At 35.6% G+C, this 26,146-nt stretch overlaps 1 protein-coding gene across 1 annotated transcript in view; it reads right to left on the minus strand.

Annotated features, from left to right (window-relative positions):
• LOC109063946 (pre-mRNA-splicing factor CWC22 homolog) overlaps positions 1-26,146 on the minus strand; it is a 39,075-nt gene that overhangs the window by 3,488 nt on the left and 9,441 nt on the right. Inside the window, exons 7-20 of the mRNA XM_042764200.1 lie at positions 24,924-25,052; positions 23,212-23,380; positions 23,074-23,127; positions 22,854-22,989; positions 22,547-22,753; positions 21,636-21,698; positions 20,140-20,241; positions 16,852-16,936; positions 13,326-13,386; positions 2,210-2,287; positions 1,393-1,545; positions 1,096-1,223; positions 891-992; positions 610-809 (exon numbers count right to left, since the gene is read on the minus strand). Of these exons, the coding sequence (XP_042620134.1) occupies positions 610-809; positions 891-992; positions 1,096-1,223; positions 1,393-1,545; positions 2,210-2,287; positions 13,326-13,386; positions 16,852-16,936; positions 20,140-20,241; positions 21,636-21,698; positions 22,547-22,753; positions 22,854-22,989; positions 23,074-23,127; positions 23,212-23,380; positions 24,924-25,052 (1,667 nt within the window). The remainder of the gene's footprint in view (positions 1-609; positions 810-890; positions 993-1,095; positions 1,224-1,392; positions 1,546-2,209; positions 2,288-13,325; positions 13,387-16,851; positions 16,937-20,139; positions 20,242-21,635; positions 21,699-22,546; positions 22,754-22,853; positions 22,990-23,073; positions 23,128-23,211; positions 23,381-24,923; positions 25,053-26,146) is intronic.

The following is a 26,146-nucleotide window of genomic DNA, read 5'->3' on the forward strand; positions in this document are numbered from 1 at the left end:
TCACTATACAGGGCTCGACATTAAGCTTTGACATGTGCTTGTCCTTTGGACAAGTAAATCAGTTATTCACTTGTCCGAGATAAAAAGTTACTTTTATATTACAGTACAAAGCACATAATATTACAATAATAACATCTTCCTTTATCGCTCGGTCTGCAATAGCGTAATGGAATGCGCTGATTATATCATATCTTCCCAAACAGAGTGGACTAAGTTATGCAGATACATACACTGACAGGCAGGTAGGACAGCATATTGTAGTCCTCAGACCGAGGGATATGATTGGACAAACATTTTATGGTCCTACACCTTCCACAGACGATATAAATACATATAAATGCATTTAGACCACTTAACTTAGTGATTACTAACAGGACGTGAAGACACTTTCAACCAGCGTAACAACAAATGTTTTTGAACCAAATCACCTACCCTGCTTTTATTTTATTATGGAACTAATTCCACTTAATCTTTTTCATAACGATTCCATAAATTGTTATTTTAATATTTCAAAGGAAGTTAGCCAATCATAACAGATGATTTGAGGGAGAAAAAAAAAACACACAAACTGATTTTAACCTAAACTGATAATTCAGATGGTTTTGACACCTGAGGAGCTGTCACTGCTGGAGGAGGAGTCTGAGTTGCTGGATGAATCTGAGTCGCTGCTGTCACTGTCAGATGAGGAATCTGAAGATGAGGAGTCTGAAGAGGAAGAGGAAGAGGAGGAAGAATCAGATGACTCAACGTCCTGATTCTGGGTCATGATCATCTTAGGAGCGTTCTTTAGATGTTCTCTCAACTCATCCCTGAAAGGAAAAACAGTTCAGTGAGCATTATTTCTAAATAGTTGGAGCCCACCCAAAAAGAGAGACTTCACAGGGACGTACGTAAGTCCTCCAAGGCCAATTGATGTGAAGAAATTAATGGCAAATCTAGTGTTCCTTGGGTTGTCACGTGGGAAAAGACCCTCGAAGAAAGACTGAAGAGTCCTGAGGAATAAACAAACGATACGGTCCATTAAACGATTCCATTATTAATTATCGATTCATTTTATAAAACGAAACAGCACAATACACAAAGAAAAGCACTTACATGTCCTTCAGTCTCTCATTCAGTTTTGGCAAACCCATATAAGCACAAAGTTCCTGGAACAATATCTTCACAAAGATTCGACTGGAGGACGTCGTTGTGTCTTCACTCATTTTAACACATTCAAGGACCTGAGTAAAAAAAAAAAAAAAAAAAAAAAAAAAAAACCGTAAGTGTCTGGCTATACTGATGTGTTGTCGTCTAAAATGTAATTACAGCTTACAGGACGCATTTGTTTATTAGCCATGTCTAAATGTCGATGTGGTGAACGTAAAGAAAGAAGTGATAAAAGTAACTCACACTCCATGGAATGGAGTCTGTGTAGAGGAGATGAGCAAACATTCGAGAAACATTACGCAGTTTGTTGGTTTCAAGCCGGTGGATGGTTTCATACTGTTCCTGGAAGATGGCCTCAAAACTCTCCATGTAATCTTTCTTCAGCAGGCAAAACCTCTACATAAAAGATGAAAATACCAGATGAAATAAAAACAATCTTGCACCAATATTCCCAAAGAGGTGTCTGTCACTTTAAATATTCATAAATTTAGAGAGAGAATAATGATCCCTTATGTCCTGTTGGAATATATATATATATATATATATAGATATATATATTATATATATATATATATATATATATATATATATATATTATATATATATATATTATATATATATATTATAGAGAGAGAGAGAGAGAGAGAGAGAGAAAAAAATAAACCATGATTTAAAAAAAAAAGAACTAAAGTAAACAATAAAAATTATCTTATGATAAAATTACAAACTAAAATAAAAAAAATTATGGTAATAAATAAAATATAAAAAAAAATCTATCAATAAACAAAAAATTAACCTACAGTAAAAAAATGAAAATAAATAAAAAAGATATAAAATAAAAAACTCAAAAAATACAAAAAACAAAGTATAAATTAATAATAAACAAAAACAAAACATTAAAACTAAATTAAAAATGACATTTTTTATATGTATAAATCATTAAAACAAAATATAAAAAAGATTTTATCACATAATTATGGTTCTCAATTCTCTGGTTCTCATGGTATCTCAATATAACTTGAAAGCAGCATAAGAGTCAAAGAGTGAAAGACAGACTCACCCCAGCAAGGAGGCCAAAGAACTTCTCATATGTTCTTTGCTGGGCACAACAATCCAGGATCATGTTGCACAGCTCTTTCTGTGAAGAGAAACAGATGCACATGAGAAAAAAGAAAAAAAACTGAGATGCAGACTGAGCATCAGGGCACGGCACTTTAAACAAATGTAAAGGGAAGGTGTGGGGCTGATCATCCTTTCCCAGCACTTCTCCACTTGCATCTATTGATCTCATAACCTCATATCTTCAAGGAGCCTAGGAGACTGTCTGAGACAGACAGAGCGACAGACAGGCTCAAGATCAATTTAACAAATTAAACCTGAATGCATCAGACATGATGATCTAAAAACAGTTCTGGTGAACCCTCAAGGCTCTTTCCTCAAGTGCACTGGATATTAGTCCAGGCACATGAAGCACTAAGCACTTAAAATATGGATGAATCATTAAGAGGTTTTTGTAAAATAATGAAAAGATCAATCAAAGCCAACAGCTACGGAAGACTAAGAAAAACTACTTTTATGGAGCTTCATTATATTCAAAAGAGTTACCAGGGCATTATACCAGGGCTGCAAGATATATCGAAATTATCGAAATATCGCAAATATAAATATCGCGATATGCATATCTGAATCATTTTAATAATAGGCTTCTTCAATCAAAACGTTCCAAAAGGTCAAAGTTATAGGTCGACACACAGAATACAGAGAATTCCTCGCCATTAAAAAGAGTTATTAAGTGCAATAAGTTGCAGAAAACAACTCTTTGCCGTCTCGTCTTGCTGTCTGACACACACCTGAATAGTGCACACAAGCCGCAGCGTGTGCTCTCTTCTTTACTTTAATTTCATGCATTTTCCCAGCACATAACGATGAAGATCAGTATTAAGTTATTACATTTCTTTTGCTTATTATCTTTCATAATTAACACAATTTCGGTGTGTTTGGCTTCCCACACACAGAGGTGCGTTTCAGACAGCTCGCGAACACCGAGTTTATTCGTCTTTATGCTATGTTTATGCTAATTTAAAAATTCAAGGGATTTTAAGGCATTCATGCAAGACGTGAAAGATAACTACACTAAGTACTCACAAGCTGTATAATGTGCATACATTTAGAGACGCGTCTTTGACAACTGGCAAGCCCCGAATTAAAGTACTTTCTGCACCTTCTTATTGCTGTTCCATAAGCGCCACCTGCTGTCAGAGAGTGAATTTGCGTTCTCATGCTTCTAATAAATCAACATTTCATTTGTATCTATTCTAAATATTGTGCTATTGCTTGTAATTTGTTAATTTGTTCTTATTTACTGACTGTTCACTTAACTTTAATAGTGTTTCAACTTTATATTTAATAGGCTAGTAGTTTTTGCTCTGGTATCGAAATTAGAATTGAGAATTAAAATTTAATTGGTATCTTAAATTTTGGTGTCATAAGATTATTTATAAGAATAAAAGATAACATGGGTCAAAAACAATGATAACAGAAACTATTTGTGTGTGTGTGTGTGTGTGTGTGGCAGGGCGAGTGAAAATATTGGCAGGGCAAGTAAAAATTTTAACCACTGGCCCGACTGGTTAAAAATCCTTAGAGTTGAGCCTTGCCTTCAGATGCTCATTCCTCCCCTCACAGGAAACAGGAAGGATTACATGCTCCAAACAGCTATTTGACTCTTTCCTCTACACACCTGTGGCTCAGCTGAGCTCCAGAGATCTGTGCTGCTCTTCACTGTATGTGTAACATCTCATCCTGCTGCACGGATACAGGAGCTGCCACACTTCTCTTCTTATACCTCATAACATTCCATAAGCCTATTGATTTCAGGCCCACATTTATTCATCAGGGAGCACAAGATTATGAGGAAAGGCATGCTTGTGATCAACTTACAAATGAAACTCCGACAGGCTGCAGTCTGGCTCCAAATAAGAGTCAAAACTGAAAACTTAAGAAGGTCTAAAACACTTTCAATAGAAGGATATCAAAAAAACAAAGCGACCAGGCAGATACAATATTGAGCACTTGAGGTACGGCTGAGTATTAAGTCCTGATGAGATCGTTTCTGACTCTTCTAACAGATGCCTGCAGGCAGCGAGCCACCTGTGCCAGGTGTTCTGATCACAGGACAGTATGAGATGAACTGTGGAGCAGAGAGGTGGTTCAGCCCTACGGCACCAGTCTCTCATATTAAAACCATATATTTATTTCAGGGAGCTGAAATTGCCTACAGTCTGTGCTTGATTACTGATAAGAAAATCCTTTTGAATGATATCATTAAAGAAAAGGGGAGGGGATGATTTTTGGCGAATGATTTAAATTTTAGAAAACTTGAAATGTTTATTGGTGCTTTCATGTTGCATCTGTCATTTTTGGAACCTGACAGCTCCCCATATGTATTTGTGTTATTTGGCACAGATCACTCTGCATATCTAAAAATTATATATACCAGGTTATGTATAACGTTCAAAAGCCTAGGGTTTTTAAGATTTTTTTAAAAGGTTTCTGAAAAAGTCCCATGCTACATAAAAACAGTAACATTGTGAAATATTACTATTTAAAATAACTTTTCTGTTTAAATATGTTTTAAAATGAAATTTATTTCTGTGATGGCAAAGCTAAATTTCCAGCAGCCATTACTCCGGTTTTTAGTGTCTCAAGAAAAATTCTTTTTTTTACACAGTTGTGCTGCATAATATTTAAATGTGATGCAAAAGTCCTTACTGCATTTGGTCATGCAAGCCTTTACTGTCACTTTTGATTCTTTGCTAAATAAAAGTACAAATTTCTAAATAAAAATTGTAAAAAAATTTGGACAGAGTGTATAAATTGGAAGGAAACAGGGGTGAGTAAACAATGACAATATTTGTCTGCCTTTTTTTATTTCTGAGCCCAACACTTCTCAGGAATTAGTAATACAACCATCAGTAAAGCTTCCAGTTCCAGAAGAAATCCAACTACGGTTCTCTGACTCAGCTAATACCTGTTCCTCATGTATGAACGGGAAAATCCCTGCTAATTAAACTGCTCTAATAACACCGGCAGCATTACTGTGCAGCAGACCAAGCAGCAGCAGAAAACCGCACTTTGGGATTGGTGAATCATTCATTAGCATCATCCCTGTTGCCTTAAGCAAAGAAACCATGGTGGAGCTTTAGAGATTCTGTCAAGGGAGATGTCAGGTAAATCTCTTCATCCCAAAGGGCCGGAATCCCACAGTGACCCTTTGTGGTGATCCTACCAACACAGCAAACCAGAGGGATAACACGCTCAAAACAGCTATTTTAACACCTTTTTCGCACCTCGTACTCCCGCATGCCCTCACTGTAAGCGCAACATTTCACCCCTCTCCCCTCTGCTTGGATACATTACATCTAGAGGAACCAGAGAATGATGGATGTATTGTGATTGACACAGAGCTGATAGAAGCGTTTCCCGACTAGTAATTTCTGAAGACAGACATGAGAGGAAGGGAGAGCAGGAGAGCATCTGTGAAGTGAAATCTGTAATTGTGCACAGCAAGACTGTTGCCACAGATGACCGGCCATCTGCTCTGCAAAGACTGATGGAAAAGAAATGACGAAACGCCATTAGCTTTTATTAAAGCAGCATCACATGAAGAACAAAAAGTAACAAATGAAGGGCTTTAACTATTTAAAGAAATTTCAAAACTATGTCAGCCTATTTCATTTTCCCTGAAAAGAAATTGGCAGCGCTGTCAAATCGAACAAACAGCACAAGGACTGAAACCCAGACTCACACCCAGACAATCAATAACCACTTATCTCCAGTATATCCACAACACAATAAAACTTCTATATTGAGAGCAAAAAAAAGAGAAAAATTCTCTTGCTAAAACCCCAGTATCCAAAGATTAGAAGCTGAAACCTCACAAACAAACCAGCCCGACTGAATCACTGGCACACGTGGGACATTGAGTGAACTCAGCCACCTTTTTCATTTTGCATGGATGAGTGCGGCCTGAGTCTTACGCATCTACCAATGGGACGGGCAGAAAAAGTAAGACTGAATATCTGCTTGGTCAAGAGCAAGATGAAGGATTCAATCAATAACTCCAAGGAGTGAAAGCTCAGGTAAAGAGCACTTTGCAGGAGAAATGTATTTTCCATTCCCCCCATATCGGGTGTGAAATATACCCCACATGTGATTTCACAAAGATGTCAAAAGCACAGCTACTGTGTTGAGAAAAAAAAAAAAAAAATGAAAAATTATTAAAAAAAAATATTTTTTAATCGGTATAGTAATTAAATCTGGCACCCATGGCTTCTTCCAAACACTCTCATGCATGCTTGCACACATATCTCTGCATAACATTTTTTCTGGTTTTGGAATCATACTGAGGGTTAGGTATTTGAACATACCCCTAGCCATAAGTAATACACTTACAATACAAATGTGACCCTTGCTGGCAAAATGAGTCGGAATGTGGATGGGCTAATTACGAGCTACAGGCAAAACAAGTGAAAAATGTCAAATTTGGCTGACTTTGAGGTTTTCACAAAAATGAGTTTTCGTCTAGTGATCCCAATGCTCCAGATAATAATTTTAGATGTTTAATTACCTTTATTTGTAAGGTTTTTTTTTTTTTCTCCACTCTCTTCTCACGCTGGCTGTCATCCGAAACACAAAATCCCAATAAATATACAGTATTTAAGTATTTACATTAAGTATGAACGTTTGGGGAACTGTTGGGGGAAAACATCTGATGTGTAACTATATTAGAGCCGTGCATTACACTAGGTCTTAATATAGGCTGACTCTTTAATTTGAATCTAACAATAAAAGAAAATATATTTTTAATTTTAATTATTTTTTATTAAACAACCTTTTTTTTTATTTGCTTTTCTTACTTGAATGTTGTTTCTGTGGCTCAGTGGTAGAGCATTGTGTTAGCAGCGCAAAAGGTTGTGGGTTCGATTCCCAGGGAACACGTTAGGTAAATAATGTTAGCCTGAATGCACTGTAAGTCGCTTTGGATAAAAGCGTCTGCTAAATGCATAAATGTAATGTAAATGAATGCTTTTGTTTACATGTAAAAGAAAAAAAAAAGAAGAATTAAAAGCAGTATTTGTTTCTTATATGTGTTCTACTGTTTTTTTGTTTGTTTTTTTGCATCTGTTCTTATTTATAATAACAAAGATAAAATAAAAAATAGCTATATTGTGATTATTAATATAATGCTCTTATCTGTACGATCAAAACTGAAAGTGTAATTGAAGTTTTTTCGGGGTTATCAGGAGAAGATGCCTGAACATGTGCATATGCGTGAATCGACTCCAGAGGGTTAAGGATGGACTTTTAACTCAGGCAAGTAAGCAACCACCTACAATGTCCCAGCAAACACACAGCAATGCCCCAAAACAACATCCAGTTTCTTCTGACTTAATATTGTTCTGACGTAAAAAAAAATAAATAATAATAATAATAATAATAATAATAAAAAGAGACTTACATTTCTTCATCTAGAGATAATCTGAGGAAATTTATCATAAATGAAAACAGACCACAGAGGAAAGCTATTATAAATACTAGAAGACACACCAAATAAACGAAATACCGAACGTTTATCCAAATCCCTCTCTGCTCTTAATGCATTTTTGCTCAGTAACAAACACAACGGCAGCAGAAGCTCTTTGTGAAATGAATCATTATTCGATTAGTGTCTCATGCAGCTGAATTATCTATCTGCTAACTGAATGTCATTGTGATTCAGTCTGATGCACTCAATCCATACGTTCGTACTCCATGTGGCTGAGGCTGGCGGAGGCAGAAATGTGGCTGAAAAATGAACAGGCCATCTGTGAAGTCCCATGATTCATTCTGCACTTGTGATGTGTTTATTGCTCACAAGAGTAATAATCGCGCCATTGACTCCACTGCCTGACAGCTGCTTAGCATCAATTGTCATTGCCTTTGCTAATTTTTACTCAAACCTTGTTGAAAGTGTGCACTATGAAACATTTTACAATCCTCTTCTGAAAAGGAAATTATGAAACTGGCTGTGATGTTTTCAATACCTTCTGCCCTCAACATTTCAATGTAAACATCAACACAGCAAGTTAAACCATCTATATTTTTAGACACCAAGGTCTGGCTTTCACTTTTCTGAGAGTGAAGTATGAAATGATCCCTTTAAACTGAAGGCTGAATAAGAGTGAATCATCTCAGCTTCATGGACCTCAGAGCAGACAGAATAATGTGACGTGAATGAAAATGAGGCTCCCAAGTTTCTTCTTCCACTAGAAGTTGTGGCCTGACCTAATGTTGAACTACTGTTTAAAAGTTTGGGGTCAGTAAGATTCTTATTTTTTTTTTTAGTTATTAATTTTATTCAGCATGAATTCATTAAATTGAACAAAAGTAACTTTAAAGACATTTAAAATGTAAAAAAAAAAAAAAAAAAAAAAAAAAAAAAAAAAAAAAAAATGCAGCCTTGGTGAGCAGAAGAGACTAAAAAGATATATATTTTTTTTAATCTTGCAAACCCCAAAATTTTGAGCAATAGTGTTTGTTAGATGGTTTTTAACAACATTTTTGCAAACAGAAAACACGGTACGTGTATGTTAAATGAAGCTAAGGGTACTATATACCCTTACTGGTAATTGAAAGTAGACAATCAACAAATTGGTCAAACAGTTAAACACACAAAGGGACAGAAGTCATGTAGAACTTTGGGAATGATGGGAGTTCCAATTCCACATAAGTTCAGTGTAGGTCTTCAGCTCTGTAAAGCTCGTCAACATCTTGTGTGGAAACTGGAAACCAAACATGTGGTGGACTTCTTGCAGACTATAAACAAAGTCCACCCTAACAGAGGCACCTGCCAATCAGTAGCAGCTGTACGGAATTTAAAGCTACACACCACCTTTTTATAGTTATCTTTAAAACATATGAACGCGAATGACCTCATCCAGAGGGATTTTCCTCAAATAGAAAAGTTCCTTATCTTATTAATGACAACAAATGCTAAGACTAAATGTTCAGCCTGGAATTGCAGCTATGCAAATTGGGTGTAACATTCACTTTTTGCCTAATAAATTTCAATTAAAAAAAATGAAAGAAAACAGATAAGGGAATAGGTAAATTCAATAAATAATAACCATTCAAATTCAGACTGAATCACTAATTATTCAGATTAATCAAAAACTAGAAAAAAAAAACATAATTCATCAATTTCCATACATTTTCAAGCTCTGATTATCACCAAGACTTTTGCAGTCCTGGAAAAACCATTTTAAAATTCCCTTATATTTTCAGGTTTTCCATGACTGTGGGAACCCTGCAATTTAGGAGCAAAGCCAGATCACTGGGCAGAAACAGCCATCGCTAAAAACTCAAGGACGGTTTATTCTGGTGCGACAACTCAGGAGGGACAAAACGCAGTGGGTTCCAAGGACGTGAACCCATATGTGTGAAAGAAACACAGCACATGCCATGATGTTAAATCGAGCTCTAAACAAGGGACTGCGTTCGTTGTGTCTCATTAAAATGAACAACCTTTAAAGATACATGTGCCACAGTACATCAATCATACGACTAAAAACAAATCACTTTCAGAATCCCCGTTTCAGATGTCTAGTTCCAATAATAACTTATTTATCAAATAGTGATGTTAAGGGTAGAGTAGTTGACGTGTTTCCGTGTTAAGAGTAGTTGACGTGTTTCCTCATGCTGCACAGACACTGGGGGGTTTGAGGTTTGTTTTTGTGTGTGTGTGTGTGTGTGTGTGTGTGTGTGTGTGTGTGTGTGTGTGTGTGTGTGTGTGTGTGTGTCCGATGACGCAGAGGGCTGTGGTAGGTCTGAACATGAGCCATGTTCTGCCAATTCTGGCTTCAGAGACAGATCTGAGTACATCCCACCGCTAACAAACTGGCAAACACGAGCACTTCCTTGCAATGATGTAATCATTTACACAAGTATTTATTTCTTGATTTAAATCATGTATAAGCTGCCTTATCAGCTCAGTAGAACAGTCTTATCAATTTGCTAATGTTTCTAAACAATGTACAGAAAACAAAGCAAAAAAACTGATCATAAGAATTTTAACAATATTCTAAATATATGTATATATACATTAACAGTAAAGTAGCCATAGTATAAATAGAAGTATGAATATAAATTTGTAAAGATATATTTATATAATTAAATAAAAAGGTCCTATTAGCCAACATTATTTAATCAATTAACTAACAAACTAACAATTAATAAAACATTTGTTACAGTATTTATTATTTATATTTTTGTAATGTTAGTTAATAAAAATACAACTGTTTTGTTGGTTCATGTTAGCTCACAGCCATGAAATAATATTAACTAGGGCTGTCAAATGATTAATCACGATTAATCACATCCAAAATAAAAGTTTTGTTTACATAATATATGTGTGCATACTGTGTATATTTATTATGTATATATAAATACACACACATGCATGTATATATTTAAGAAGAATATGTTATGTTTATATATTAAATCTATTTATATATAATATAAAATATAAGAATATAAATATATAAATGTATATACATGTAAATATTTTCTAAATATATAATTTGTGTGTGTGTATTTATATATACATAATAAATATACCCTGTACACATACATATATTATGTAAACAAAACTTTTATTTTGGATGTGATTAATCGTGATTAATCATTTGACAGCCCTAATATTAACAGGTAGGCCTTTTGATTTTAATAATGTTAGTAAATGTAAAAACAGATACTAAGCATTTCGGACTCACAGTAAACTGAAAATATGCAATTATTTAATTTAGGATTGAATTTGTGGGGGGCTGACAGAAAATAAAGTAAATTTGGCATTTTTGATGTGGACTTAAAATATTGGCAAGGGAACTTCAAACTGAACTACTGGCAACAACAGAAAAAAATCTTATTGCAAAGACATGGAAGATTTATTTGGAGGTGACAGTGGGCTGTAGTGATGTCACTCACAGCACAGCTGACATGTGTTTGTATGCTGGGAAGTGAATAGATTCCTCTCCCCATCCTGACCTGCTCCCGCTCCTGAGCCTGTGCAGAGGACTGGAGCGATGCAATAAAGAAGGCATTTGTAGGATGCTACCCCTGTTACACAATCTCCTTCAGGCCTGCAAACACAATGTTTCCATCTTGTGCACCTCACTGGCTCTTTTCTCAAATGGCCAAAAGCAGCAGATGCAGTGGTGAGGGTGAGGGGACTCCATTCTATTTCGGGACTTTTTTAAAATTCCATCTTATTTGATACAGTTTGTCTAAGCAGAAGTCATTTCAAAAGGCAGAAAAAACACGATGATCCCTGCAATGCATTTTTGTTGACATTACATATATACTCCAGGGACAACATACATATTTATCTGTACAGCACAAGCTAAACAAGAACATCCATATTTGGAATAAGAAGGCAAAGTGGACCCAGGGGATTGAATCCAGTTATAATCCACATCTCTCTTAAAGGTCAAATGGACTGATTAACAGGCTGAGAGCCAAAATACCCGGGAGGAGCAATATAGCTAAAAACCACACATCTATCTGAATATTTATATTAGTTATTCAATGACACTTGATATATAGCTTAACATTTATGTTTTTGTTCTAAAATAGCTTAAATTGATTTTTTAAATTAAAATTAAAAAATGAAAAATACAATAAAAAGTTACTATTTTTTCACTAAAGCTAAACTAATAATTACAAATAGTTTTTTTTTGTTTTAATTTACAAATTACTAAAAATGTCCATATTTTCATATATATAATTTTTTAACCTTTAAAGTCTATGCTTTGCTTAGCTTTATTAGTTTGTTTGCTATGCTTTGTTTTATTTTCCTTGTCTATTTACTATTATTGTTGATGCGTTTTTAACTTAAAGGGATACTCCACCCCAAAATAAAAATTTTGTCATTAATCACTTTGATTAACTGATCACTTAATCACCCCCATGTCGTTCCAAACCCGTGAAAGCTCTGTTTGTCTTCGGAACACAATTTAAGATATTCTGGATGAAAACCGGGAGGCTTGAGACTGTCCCATAGACTGCCAAGTAAATAACAGTGTCAAGGTCCATAAAAGGTTTGAAAGTCTTCGTCAGAATACTCCATCTGCCATCAGACGTAGAATCTGGGTTATATGACGCAACGGGACACTTTTTGTAAGTGAAGAAAACAAAAATAACGACTTTATTCAACAATTCCTTTGTCAACAGTCTCTTCTGTGTCTCTCCATATCACCGTATGCTCTTCTGTATCATCCGTGCCATTCCGAAGACGATTAATGATTAATGACAAAATTTTCTTTTTGGGGTGGAGTATCTCTTTAAGCACTACTTTTTAGAATGCGTGTGACACTGCAAAAGACATGAGATGCGAATGCAACACTCGAACACATCCATCTATTTTGTTTATATAGAAAAAACAATGGAAAAGTAGCGCAAGTGGAATGAGAAATGGAAAAGCAGTTCTGTGTGAACAGTCTCTTATTCAGTGAAAAATATCCTTAATTCACTCATATGTAGCATTTTTCTTGTTTTAAATGTTTAAAACACAAAATAAATATAATTAGTATCATTATTATAAATATATCTGCTTATGTTATCAATGCTCATAGTGAAGAGAAAAGGGATTGTTAAATTCATCTAAAAGTCTATAAATGATCTGTTGGGAAAACTGCTAGAGAGATAATGTAAATATTCAACATATCACCCAGCCCTAGTCCTGTGATGTAATGGCAGACTTGCAAAGCACAGCTCAGGTGCTGACAAATACAGGAATTTCCATCAAACTGAGGAGCTGCTGGCACTGTATATAAAACAGCAGGGTGACAATCACAAACAGGCCATTTCTGGAGAAAGACATTTGATCAGTTAAACAGGAGGGAACACCCAGTTGCCATTAGCCAAAACAGCCATTTTTTCCCCACTGTGAAACCGCAAAACAAGGATATTAACATGACAAATGCTTCCCAAGTGACCACAAAGGCACAAATTACCTCTGAGACTGAAAACAAATATTTAGATTAAGTTAAAAGCTTCCGATAAACAGCTATTTGCAGGGACACGGAACGCAACACAGACCTGCAGGATTTTAGAGAGAACAGCAGTGATTATTTACATACCGTCTGGCTCTCGGGGAAATCCATTTTTATCAACTTGTGGGCGCATTCTTCGAAGTCCAAGCTGTGAAAATAAAACATGAAAACGTCACCTTCTGCATCTAATGTGCTAATGAAATATAACACATTGAGTTTAAGCAGATCCCGTGATATGCATATAATTTTAATATATTAAATGCAACTGCAGCACATAATAAATCAAATGTAATATGTATTAAATATGAACCAGACTGCATTCAAATTAAGCAAAACTATCACAGCACCAGAGGGCGTCATCTGTTGAAGGTTAACAAAGGGAACACCATGATCAGAATAACAACACAGTCCTAATATCCAAATGATATTACAAAATATGTCCGCTATAAAGAGAAATGAGGCTTTCTATCTTAAGCAGTCTAAGGTTTAAGTTCAGACTAAAGCCTGTGTTATACTTTCTGCATGAGCAATCCGGACGCGTACACGGACAGCACAGACGCGGACTACTTTTATTTATACTACCGAAAGCATACGCTCATGGTCCAGAAATAGGTTTTCAAAATAATACAATTAAAAATAAACAAAATTAAATAAAAAAAGGTTTGATGTATAAATCAGTCAGATGACTCTAAACAGGTCTCTAAAATCAAATGAAATATAAAATAAATTAAGTAAAGACTTAAGGGCAAAAATACAAGCAAAAAACTCATGATGATTTCCTTATAATGAATCAAGACAACTCAAGAAACTGATTCCTAACAAATAAATAAAATTAAATTAAATTAAAACGAAAAACAAAATCAAATCAAATAAAAACAAAATCATATAAAGGAAAAAGTCTGATGTATGCATTAGTCAAGGAACATCCTCAGGTCTCCAAAAAAAAAAAAAAAAAAAAAAAAATGATATATATATATATATATATATATATATATATATATATATATATATATATATATATATATAATATATATATATATATATATATATATATATATATAAAGGTAAAGGTTTGATGTTTGAATCTGTCAAAATTATCAAGAAACAGGTCTCCAAAATGAAATAAAAATAAATAGAAAATTCATGTATGTGCTATACCAATTATGTTTAACTCAACACTGGCATTTAAATTAAACATGGTGTGGTTAATTAAGTCTTTCTACTCGTTGCCAGTGCAAAGCAAACTAAAGCAATGGTCATTAGTCTCACATCTCTTTCAGACATTCTGCATCTATCAGTTAGTTTCACAATGTTTGAATGCTTTGCCGTGACCACTTCAAAGGGCAGGGGCAGACAAAAAGAGAGGGACGTGATGGTTTGACTTGACACTACAGGTCCCCATGGTGCACATTTAGCCCCCAGGACAACAACAACAACAAAAACACCCCATTTACTATTTTAATAAATGTTCCTGATCATACAAGTTTGTTCAAAACTTTGAGGTCAGTAAGTTTTTTATTCAAAAGTATCAATTTTTCATCAAAATATTTATTAAATTGATCAAAAACGACAGTCAAGATATTTGTAATGTTACACAAGATTTCTATTTTAAAATAAATGCTGCGCTTTGAACTTTATATTCATCAAAAAGAATCCAGAAAAAAGTAAAGCTGCCCCCCCCCCCCCAAAAAAAAATCAGCATATTACAATGATTTCTGAAGGATCATGTGACAATCAAGAGTAATGATGCTGAAATTTCGGTTTTGCATCACAGGAAAAAAATGCATTTTAAAATATATTACAATTTAAACGCTATTTTAAATTGCAATATTTCTCAATATTACAGTTTTTTTTTTTTTTTTTTAATCAAATAAATGGTGAGTATAAGACACTTCTTTCTAAAACATTACAACAATCTTACTGCCCCCAAATGTTTGAAAAGTAGTGTATGACAATGTCAAAATGCCCAAGCTTACAGACACTGCTTTCCACTCTCTTCCAGTCATTTCTTTTCTTCTATATATAAAAAGAAAACCTCACAATGGGAATCACAGGGTTGTGCCACAAAACCAATGCACTTAATTTTAACAGAAAAATAGCTGGGGCTAATCTAATTTCCTACTGGGTCATACTTTTTCTTGTCCATACACTCGCCTCGCCTCCGGGCAGGGGATTTGTGGGCCAAATCAGTTTCATCCAATCCTCAAAGGCAGTTTGTAGAAACGCAGAGTAAGAACCTTTGTAGTGCCTCTCTCTTTTAGCTCTGGCCTCTTTCTGCACTCAGGGCAGTTAACAGAGGGACAGCAGCACTGGGGGACCCCTCGGCCAGGTTTGTTTAAAGAGGCGAATCCAGCTGCCAGCAGGCAGGTTTAAAGACATTAAGGAAGCTATGTGACTCCCAACTGGTGAAATATTTAAAAGCTTGTTACACAGCAGTTGAATGTGTGAATGAAGATGTTAGATGTGTTACCATACAGCTGTGATCACATACAGAGTACATGCACTTAAAGAAAAACAGGTTAAATAAAGTTAGTACGCATGCAAAGCCTGCTTTTGGCTGCACTAAGTTCTTGATACAGAATCAGCCTCTGCTGCATCTTTAACGTGCGAGTGCTCGGCAGCCCTGAGGCGCTGAGAGGTTTAGCTTTCAAACATTCTCTGCAATAGAAGCCTTTTTAAAGCTTCAGGTCAATAGAAGTGGAAAAGTGAAGCTGTGAGGATGCTTCTGAGTGCACACACAGAGCGGAGTGTGACCTGGTGCCTGCAAGAGATGCATGAATATTCATGCTAGATTCACAGTGATTTTGCAGGTGATACAAAATTAAGCCACATTGTGATTATTTTAAAGCACTTTTTATAAAACCATTAAGTTTGCTTAACACAGCATCTATACAGGATGCGAGCAGCGCAACACAATTTGACAAAAGACAATAGAACCCATTATAATCAGTGATGCTGTCTACACTGGATGTGGCACAATGTGACGCGACAAATCTCAGACAGTAAACTGATGCCTTGTACTATTTATGAAGTGCTGACGCAAAGTTAAAATCATTTGCTACAGTCGCTTCGTCGCATCCAGTGTAGACAATTTTGCAAAGATTCCCGGTCTCAGGACTCATCATTATAAGAGTGTGAAGTCAGACAGCACCTCTGATTTAAACTTCAAAAATGGTTCTGTGATACTGAGAGAAACAGACTCATCCTGCCTTCCTCCTACTCTCGTCAATCAGCCCCTGAATTATTGTTTAAACATTTTTCAAATCCTCTTGATATCAAAGGATAACTAATTTTGAAGTCCTTCACCTCAGCAATTTCTGATCCGTGACGGCACTTCTGCTGCTCCGTGCCGGTGAAATTCAATTAAAAACAGCTAATCTGAAACGTTCTTAATTCAATCTGCATGTGGCGGCCCTCAGAGACTTCGGTTCAAAAACAAGAAAAACAGCCTTGTCCCTACACATGGGATCTCAAATTTAGGTTGTTTTTCTGTTTCATCCAAAACAATCTTTGCACAGGCTATTTCTGGTGGCTTTTAGAGCTGCTTCCATTCTGCTGACAGAAGCCAGGAAGACGACACAGAACCATTGGATCACATGACGCACACACTCACCTTGACTGGATGGCGAGGTAAATCGTTCGACGGAATGCAACCAAGTTCACCTCTGTCTGGTCGAAAATGGTGACTTTCTCTTGTTCTAAATAAAGAGAAGAAAAACTCTGTACAGTTACACAGGACAGAGACTGGCTGAAGCTTGTGTCATATGATATGTCTCCCTCCAGAGGTCAAGAGCACTTGTTCTCTGCAGAGTCATTTTAATTCACAGGCTTCTTTGATGAAGCAATTAACACAGCTAAGCTCATCTGATCACAGCAACGGAACTAAAGAATAAACGACACACAGCTCACACTGTCTGATCTCAATGACAGGAAGCTCTTGAACCTTCACATTATAATCAATGAGATATCTGACAAAAGTGACAAATGCGAGTACATCTAAAAACAGTATAGTGGCTGATGATGTGTTTGGTACAAAGGAGTCATACCATGAAAAAGTTATTTTCTTTGATATTTCTTTTTTTTTTGGGGGGGGGGGGGGGGGGGGGTGAAATGCAGCACATCAATAATAAATGTTGTTGTACCACAAGTAATAAATGTAGTAATTGAATATATGAAAAATAAAATTACATAGAAATATTTCAGAGTTAAACCAAAGACAAAAAAAAAATGTGTTACTTGAAATAAGTTGCTAGATAAGGATAAAAGTTATATTTCATCTAGTTGTCAAAATTTCTCATCTTCATTTAGTTTAAGTTGAAGTACTAAAACTAAAAAATACTAGTCATTTAAAAAGAAAAAAATGACAAAAACAAAAAAATTACTGATATATAAAAAGATGACACTGCATCTATGTAAAGGGTGCTATAGTGCTTCTCAGTCAGGTTAGCTACTCTTATGACTGAGCAACAATTTGAAGTGTATGTTGCTGAGCATGTTCAAGTCTACATGCATACAGCAGCATTAGGGATGTAACGATTAACCACAAGCCGGTTGAAAATTGATTCAAATGTGAGACGATTCAAATCGTTTGAGATGCTAAACAAATCGTGATTCATTTAAGTGTAGGAGTTTATATGAATGCATGTCTGATGCGAAGTTATTGTCTTTACAAAAGTTTAGATGGATTTTTTTTTTATTTTATTTTCATCTTGCCTCTGTATAATGCATATTAAAGTTCATAAGTGTAGCACTGCTTAGTTTACAGCAGAAACCAAGGAAACGCTTTAAGCGGCACCTGCTGGCAGAGAGTGAATCTGCGTCTCAGTCTCATCTGTTGTTTCATGCAGACATTTTTATGTATCGTTTCACAAAACTAAGGTCAAACCATTCTGTTTTTGCTTCAAAATTTCTAAATTATACAATCTAATTTAGATTAAAAACTGCTCATGTTGCATGTATGCAGCATCTTTGTTTGGATCATGATTAAAATGCAGTGGTTGCCTCTAATTTAAAATGGAATGAGAACAGACAAAGCCTTATTTTGTTTATATGAAGAGATTTATTTTGTGTTATTTATTTATTTTTTATTTGGGGCTTGTTTTAAATTTTCAATTTAGTTTTGTTATTTACATTTGCATTCTATTTAAATTTTGTCATTTAGCAAACACTTTTATCCAAAGCTACTTACAAATGAGGACAATAGAAGCAATCAAAACCAACAAAAGAGCAATAATATGCAAGTGCTATATTAGTATATTATTATAGTTATATTATAATTTCACAAAGAAATGTACAGCATTTTGTCCAAGCAATAATAAAAGGACACATTTTATTCATAATTTGTCTTAAATATTTTGTTTAAAAATAAAAGTCCAGCACGTTGAGGGGAAGTCTTGGCCTAACAGTTAGAGTGTTGGACTTGCAATCCAAGGGTTGCAAGTTCGAGTCTCGGGCCGGCAGGAATTGTAGGTGGGGGAGTGAATGTACAGCGACTGAGGTGCCCTTTAGCAAGGCACCGAACCCCCAACTGCTCCCCGGGTGCCGCAGCATAAATGGCTGCCCACTGCTCCGGGTGTGTGTTCACGGTGTGTGTGTGTTCACTGCTATGTGTGTGCACTTTGGATGAGTTAAAAGCAGAGCACGAATTCCGAGTATGGGTCACCATACTTGGCTGTATGTCACGTCACTTTCACTTTCAAAATCGTGAATCGAATCGTGAGTTGAGTGAATTGTTACATCCTTAAGCAGCATTATAAGACATCAGAAAGTAACCATCAACCATTTGTGTACTGAGGTTTGTTACCAGCATTTCAACACAAAAGTTCAACAGGACCATGTGCTAGCACTGGATTGTCAAGCATCTGCATACTTCTGCTGAGTATGCTTCTGGCTTTAAACTACATTACAACTGTTTTAAATGCAAAATAACATTGTTAGTGGGACCTCAGAGGAGAAAAAAAAAAGTTATGATCCCTTTAATGCCTGAAACACAATGTGCTACAATCTGGAACAGGTAGTCTCCTGACAGCCATAGTGTTTTATGCAGTTTCTCCTCAGCTCAAGACCCAAGAGACCATATGAGCAGGATTATCTAGAGGAACTAATGCAAAGCATTGTCCCCAAACACTGGCACTCACATAAGAACTCAGGATGTACTCACACTAGGCGATCAGAACTGTACCCGAGCGTTTGACCCCCAATGCCCAGTTTGTTTGACTAGTGTGAATGCTCTGTACTGCGCCTGGGTACGGTTCGTTTGGCCGTCCCTGGCCCACTTGGAAGAGGTGGGCCAGAGCATGATTCATTTGGGCCGGATACAGAACAGCTACTATTTTACTACTATTTGTGCACTACTGTCATCATTATGACTGCAAACATCTATTACTACTACAGTACACTTTTCAATTAAGTATATTTAGGTTTATAACGGGTCTACTTCTCACCTTATTGATGAACAGGAATTGTAGTTTGCGAGTAAAGCTGCATAATTCTTTCGTTAACATCACAACGTCAAATTCTTTCATTAACTGCCTCCGTAATGATCATCTGATACATGCAAGTGAAAATGGCTGCATGGCATAAATGATACATTTATTAGGCAGTCTATTAGCGAAAAAGGTTTTCTCCCTGTTATCTCGTACAGGACATAAGCGCGTTCCGGCCGGAATATTTTGTGCAGGTGTGAGCGCAGGCCAGTGGGGGAGGGGGGATAATCGCGCTAAGGCTCGGTTCAAGGCAACTGTGCCTAGTACACACTCAGAATAAGAACAAGGCTCATAAATGACAGAGGAGAGCGCCACCAAGCCACATCCTAACACTGAATATTAATACAATTTTGACCATTTTCCTCTAACTATGTGTCAGAACATGCAACATATGATTAAATGTTTTAAATAAATACCTTCTCCAGCTGCCTCTACTTCATCTTCCTCATCATCATCTTCATCATCTCCACTGCCGCCAGCGTCGTCGCCAGAATCACTGCTTCCTTCATCAAGAATTTCTGAGGCACGAAAACAAGACAGATCAATTACATTTTAAACTTGAAAATTTTATTTAAAAAAAAAACATTTTATATTACAACAAATATCTTTATTAAACAGCACCCTAAAACACAACAAACTGTGCTTGGTTAGATATATATATGTGTGTATGTGTGTGTGTATAATTTATATTTTATATTTTCAGTTCATTTTAAATAGGGGTAGGGAATTCTACCTGGCAGTGCCTCTCTACAAATAGTGAGGCTGTGGGTTTTCTACTAAGAAATATATGCTAGAACTTTTCAGTTTCTAGGCTTATTTATTGAGAAATCACAGAACAGTGTTGACAATACATTTCCATGCTACTGAATGACTCTGTGCACGTGATCTGCATGTGATGTTACATTTTAACTGTTTGGAAACGCAGTGTAAATGTGGACTTCAAAGATTTCTTCTCCGGTTGCGCCCTCTATAGCACCAGCGACTAATCGATGTCAAGCTTAAAGCGTCATTGCAGAGCATCAAAGTCCATTAGTTGATTAGTCTGTGCAACCTCTAGTTTGAGCTAATTTTAATGGTGTATAAATTGCTTTACTTCAATTTGTAATTTTATATTTGTATTTTTTTTTTTTTTTTTTTTAGCACCACAAATTGTTCCTTTTGTCTGTGACAATCTACATGATAGATATGAATTAAATTGTATTATTGATCTCTGTATTTTTATTTAGCTTTCATTCAAACTGACTGCACATTTAAAGGTCAGTAAAGTTTGCAAACTATTACAAAACATTATTATTATTTAACAATAATAACCTTCTTCTTCCTATCTAATTGAATGGTTCTGGGACAGAAAAAAAAGCTGTAATGTGGACCAGACTTCATGCTGATAGTCGTCACTTTTTTCTTTTTCTTTAATACATCTTTGTAGTGGAGATCCTGCAAAAATGGGGGGTGGGGGGTGGCAGGTGAGTTGCATTACTGTAAAGAACTGTAAAAGTCTCTATCAATTAAACTTTCATCCTACTTGGGATTCATTTGGATTTGACTTTAGGAAAAAGTGACAAGCGTAACACACAAACACACTCCTGTCTTTGCCCAGGTCTCCCGTTGACATCTTAGGTCACAACTATGTTTGTCACTTTCTCCACTGCTGAACAACGGCATTAGCTTTGCTTCTCAAGCCGTAAATGGAGTAATCATCTCCGCATCAGAGGACAAGCATCTCCAATTGTTGCAATCAAGGGCTACCATTTCAGCTTCCTGTACCATATGGTTGTCTCCAGTCCGTTGTACAATTAGTACACAATTACAATTCAAATGTGCTAGCAGAGACGGTGCATCAGAGGGCATCTTTTTTAATAGGCAGTAATGAGAAGAACAGAGAATGCGTACAGCAAAAGAGTCATTAACTCACCCCGTTTAATTGCTTTGTACTTCTCCTCGTTCTCCAGGAAGTTGGGATCCAACTTGAAAACATCTGCAAAAGGAATATTGTTGATGTAAAGCAGACATTCATTTGCAATTACACGTTTCGCAGCAATTAAGTCCGTACCAACGAGATGTAATCAGAGGAAATTACCCATAAAGAAGAATTTGCTGTGTATTAGCCATAATACATAAAAAGAGCTTAATGTGATAATGGCTGTTCATGCTCCCCAAAGGGCCGCTTGTATGGATTTTCAATTAGTGCACTTTGTCTCAGAAGACTCAGAAAAGATGCTTATCCCTAAACACCAGTAAAGACAGTGGCTAAATATTAGAAGTGAGAGAGCAAAACCCTCAATTACACACAGACAGAGCAAGTACTTTGGTTTGAGAGCATGTGTTCCCTCCTGGGTGGAATTAAAGAGAAGGAAGCCATCCATTATGATCACATCAAGGTAATTAGCTGCTAAACATGAGAAATTGAGGCCTGGCAGGTTAGGTGAGTGAGGTAGTGAATCAGTGGAAATTAAAAATGAAAACTTAAAGCATGCGTTTCATCATGACTGACACATTTCTGAATTAAAACATCACTACCAAGATACCAGTACTAAGATATTTTTTAAAAAAGTACTTTGCATTAAAGGCAAGCATTAAACTGATTTTTTTATTTTTTTTTAAACAGATTTATAGAAAGATTTATAGACATGTATAGAGATTTATAGACAATTTTTTTATTACAAATAACTGCAGCTCTTTTGAACTTTCTATTAATTAAAGAATCTTGAAAAAATGTATCAGAACAGCTGTTTTCAATAGTAAAAATAAGACAATTCCTTATTTGGAGAAATGAAAAAGGTTTAAATACTCTGAAATGACATGCATAAGCGCAGCTGATCTTACTTAGGATGTCCTCTGTGTTGTAATCGTCTTCCAGAGGAAGCATGTGTGTGAACTGGTCCTCTTCCTCCACTAGGTCAAGCCCTTCTGGTATGATGGGGTGGTCCTTAAACCCATCCTTCCTGATGGCAAACATCACCTCAATCATGTACTGTACACGTTTATCTATCTCTGATTCATGCAAGATGTTCCTCAGACGTTCAAAGATAGCTGAAAAAAAATGACAGATGATAGATATAGATATAAGATGAAATCATCCATTCAATAATAACAAAATAAAAATAAAGTAATAAAATAGTTAGGAATGTACCATTGATGCCTCGGGGTGAGACCTCTGTCAGTTTGAGACCACAATCTTTTAGAAAACTGATGGCCACTTCCACACTATCATCAGTGGGTCTTTCCAACAGCAGGGTTAACATCTCGAGACACAGGACTTCATGAGCCTTGAGACAAAGAAAATACAATTATACACTAGAAAAAAAAAAGGTTTATAGGCAAAAATATGTTAAAGGACCAGAAGGACATACCACATTCTGGTTGATGAGATGTCCCACGAATTTGGATGCTGTGAGACATTGTTGCTGAAAAGATAGAAAGAAAAATTAGAACATTATTTAAATTGGTGCTACATTTAGAAACCAGTACCTTGCTTCCTAAAGGCTTACTTTATCATTCCTCCTGTAACCTTTCCGGAAATTGAGGATAAGTCTCTTGAGGATAAGTTCTCCGATCTGAGGAAACTTGGAGTTGATGATGGCCACCACAGCAGCGTACACATGGGTGAAGATGGGAGAGGCAGCCTGGGCCTGAAGTACAGATCTGGCCAGAAGACCCCTAGAGAGAGAGAGACGTCAGGACCATTAACAATGTCAATCATATGAGCTGCCTTGCTGTTTCCTGTCTACACAGGGAGCATCCTAACTGAAATGAAACCAGATGATTGATTTAGATTTAGATCGACATGGGCATCAACTCATGTGTCATACAAATATCACTCCTCACGAGAAGTGCACAGGAGATTCAACTTCACAACAGATTTCAATAGAACTTGGTGTATGTTGCTGAGCTAATGCAATACAAAAATAAAAATTAACAGCGTACACTGCCGCAAGTTTGGGGTCGGTGCATTTTATTTTATGTTTAATTTTTTTTTGGAAAAGATATTAATACTTTTATTCAGCAAGAATGCATAAAATTTATTAAAACTAACAGTAAAGACATTTATAATGTTACAAAAGATTTCCATTTTTAAAAAGCTGTTTTTTTAAAGACTTTTTAAGGCTTTTTTAAGTCCTGCAAAAATAAAATTAATACCAGTGAGTAGGGCAATGTCTATAGTAATATATTAAACTGTAAAATGACTGTAAAATGCATGACTTACAGTTCAGATAAAAGTTTTTCTTTTAAAAAACAAAAAGTTTTATAAAATGATACACTTCAACATTTCAGCCTTTAAACTATTTTTAATAAAATGGATGAGTCAAAAGTATTAATTATTATATTAAACAATTATCAGTAAATTATTATATTAATTAAATAACATATAAATACATTTTACTGTTAAGAATTTTATAATGCATTTTCTTCTTATCAATCCACCAGTTCACATTTACTGCTCTGCATGTTTTAAGGGTATGTGTGTTTGTAGATTTTGAAGTTTGTATGAGGGTAGATTTTCACAATACTGTGTTCCTGCAACACTGGAGGCTGCAGTTTCAGGACCACAGTTCTAGGACCACATTTCTACTAGGACCCTATTCTTTTGTGACAGTGCCATCAAGCCGATTTTATTCCAACAGAGGAGACCTGATTCAAACATCAAACAAACAGATGCAAAGACTAGATCCATGGAAACTATTCATTTTTTATCTTTCCATCTTATTTTTGATGTAAGAGCTGGCGTGAACTTGAGTGTGTGAGGCAATGTCAGCAATGTCTCCATTTAACCTATATAGCTGTGCCAAACAGTTCACTGTGCTGCTGGATGTTGTAAACTAGTATTTGTATTCAAGTTCAATAAAATGTATTAATGTACTAATAAACACATTAATTTGTCCCGCAATTGTTTTACCATTTACTGGACTTTAAGTGTGTCACACATTAGACGCAAAATGCTGTGCTGCAGCTAATGAATACATATATGCATGTATGCATTTATAGATAGATAGATAGATATAAAGAATTCGTATTTGCCTCATAATTAAAGCATCACTGATTCTGTTACTTTCCTGTGTAATACTGTGAGGCTGCTGTATCTTTATTGTGTAAAGCACTATAGAAATAAAAGTAAAGAATGGCTCCTTAAAATGCAGCAAATGTAGACAGTACACTAGGTCCATGGCCATAGATCAGAAAACACAAGAGCTGTGGTCTTTACCTGCCCCTCACAATATTCTCCTGCAAGAGTTCTTGAATAATGTTGGCAATGTTGGAAACGTTCACTTTGTTGATCAGACCATTGATGGACTTCTTCAGGGCTTCCCAGCTCATCCTCTGATACTCCAAACTGTGGAATTAAAAAGAAAAGAATGGTGAAAAACCAACTACACGGATCTCTTAAAGGAGACACTTTAAGCCTGTTAACACAGCAGTGATCTTGAAACACTTGTCTTTAGCGCCCGGTAATAGACCTTTTTAAAGGTCATATTTCGAACAACCGTAATAGCAGGACAAAACCTTCAATGCTGTCTGCTTCTCAGTCTGTACTTCAGAAAATGCTGATGTTGAGGAGTTTTAGAGTCGTGCTCGTCTCCTCTGAGAACAGTTAATTTTCCCCACCAACTAATTTCCTGGGCTTAGCTGCTCTTGAGAATGATCTCTGATGTATTGTCTCTATCACCTATCTTCTAGTGTATGGCCTCGAGCACAGGCTAGTGCTCCACTCCTCCTGCTATAGATATCCAACATCCCTAAGGGACACCTCTATATTTCCTTGCTGGTGACCTTCATTCCACTGCATGAAGAAATTCAGTCGACTACATTGAATTCATGTGGATGCGTTTCCCACCATTTCTATATTTTTAAACCTTTTGTATTGTATTTGCTCTGAAATGGCTTAAATGGCTGATCATTAAACAATAGGAATTTGAAGACGTGTAGATTAGAAAAAACATAGAACATTTTAATTTTCTAATAAATATGTAGGTATATTCTCTTACACTGTTTTTCACAGTAACTGCAGGAAATTTTATGAATATTTTTATTTGTAAACACCAAATTAACAAATACAATGTAACAAACATTTACCTCCATACACTACTGTTTAAAAGTATGGGGTTGGTAAGATTTTTAATTTATACTCCCCAAGGCTGCATTTATTTAAACAGAAATATAATAAAATATTACATATATTTCATATACATTTAAAAATACAATTTTCTATTTTAATATACTTTCTCATAAAATACAGTGAAAACCTAAAATTTTCATGGAAACCATGATACATTTTTACAGGATTCTTTAATGATTAGAAATGTCAAAACAGCAGCATTTATTTGAAATAGAAATCTTTAACTTTTTGAGAATTACAAATTGTCTAATATTTTGCATAAAATCACTGCATTTCTATTTAGTGTTTTAAAATTAATTCATTGCAAATGA

Source organism: Cyprinus carpio, chromosome A9 (assembly GCF_018340385.1).
Source record: "Cyprinus carpio isolate SPL01 chromosome A9, ASM1834038v1, whole genome shotgun sequence".
NCBI classification, from domain to species: domain Eukaryota; kingdom Metazoa; phylum Chordata; class Actinopteri; order Cypriniformes; family Cyprinidae; genus Cyprinus; species Cyprinus carpio.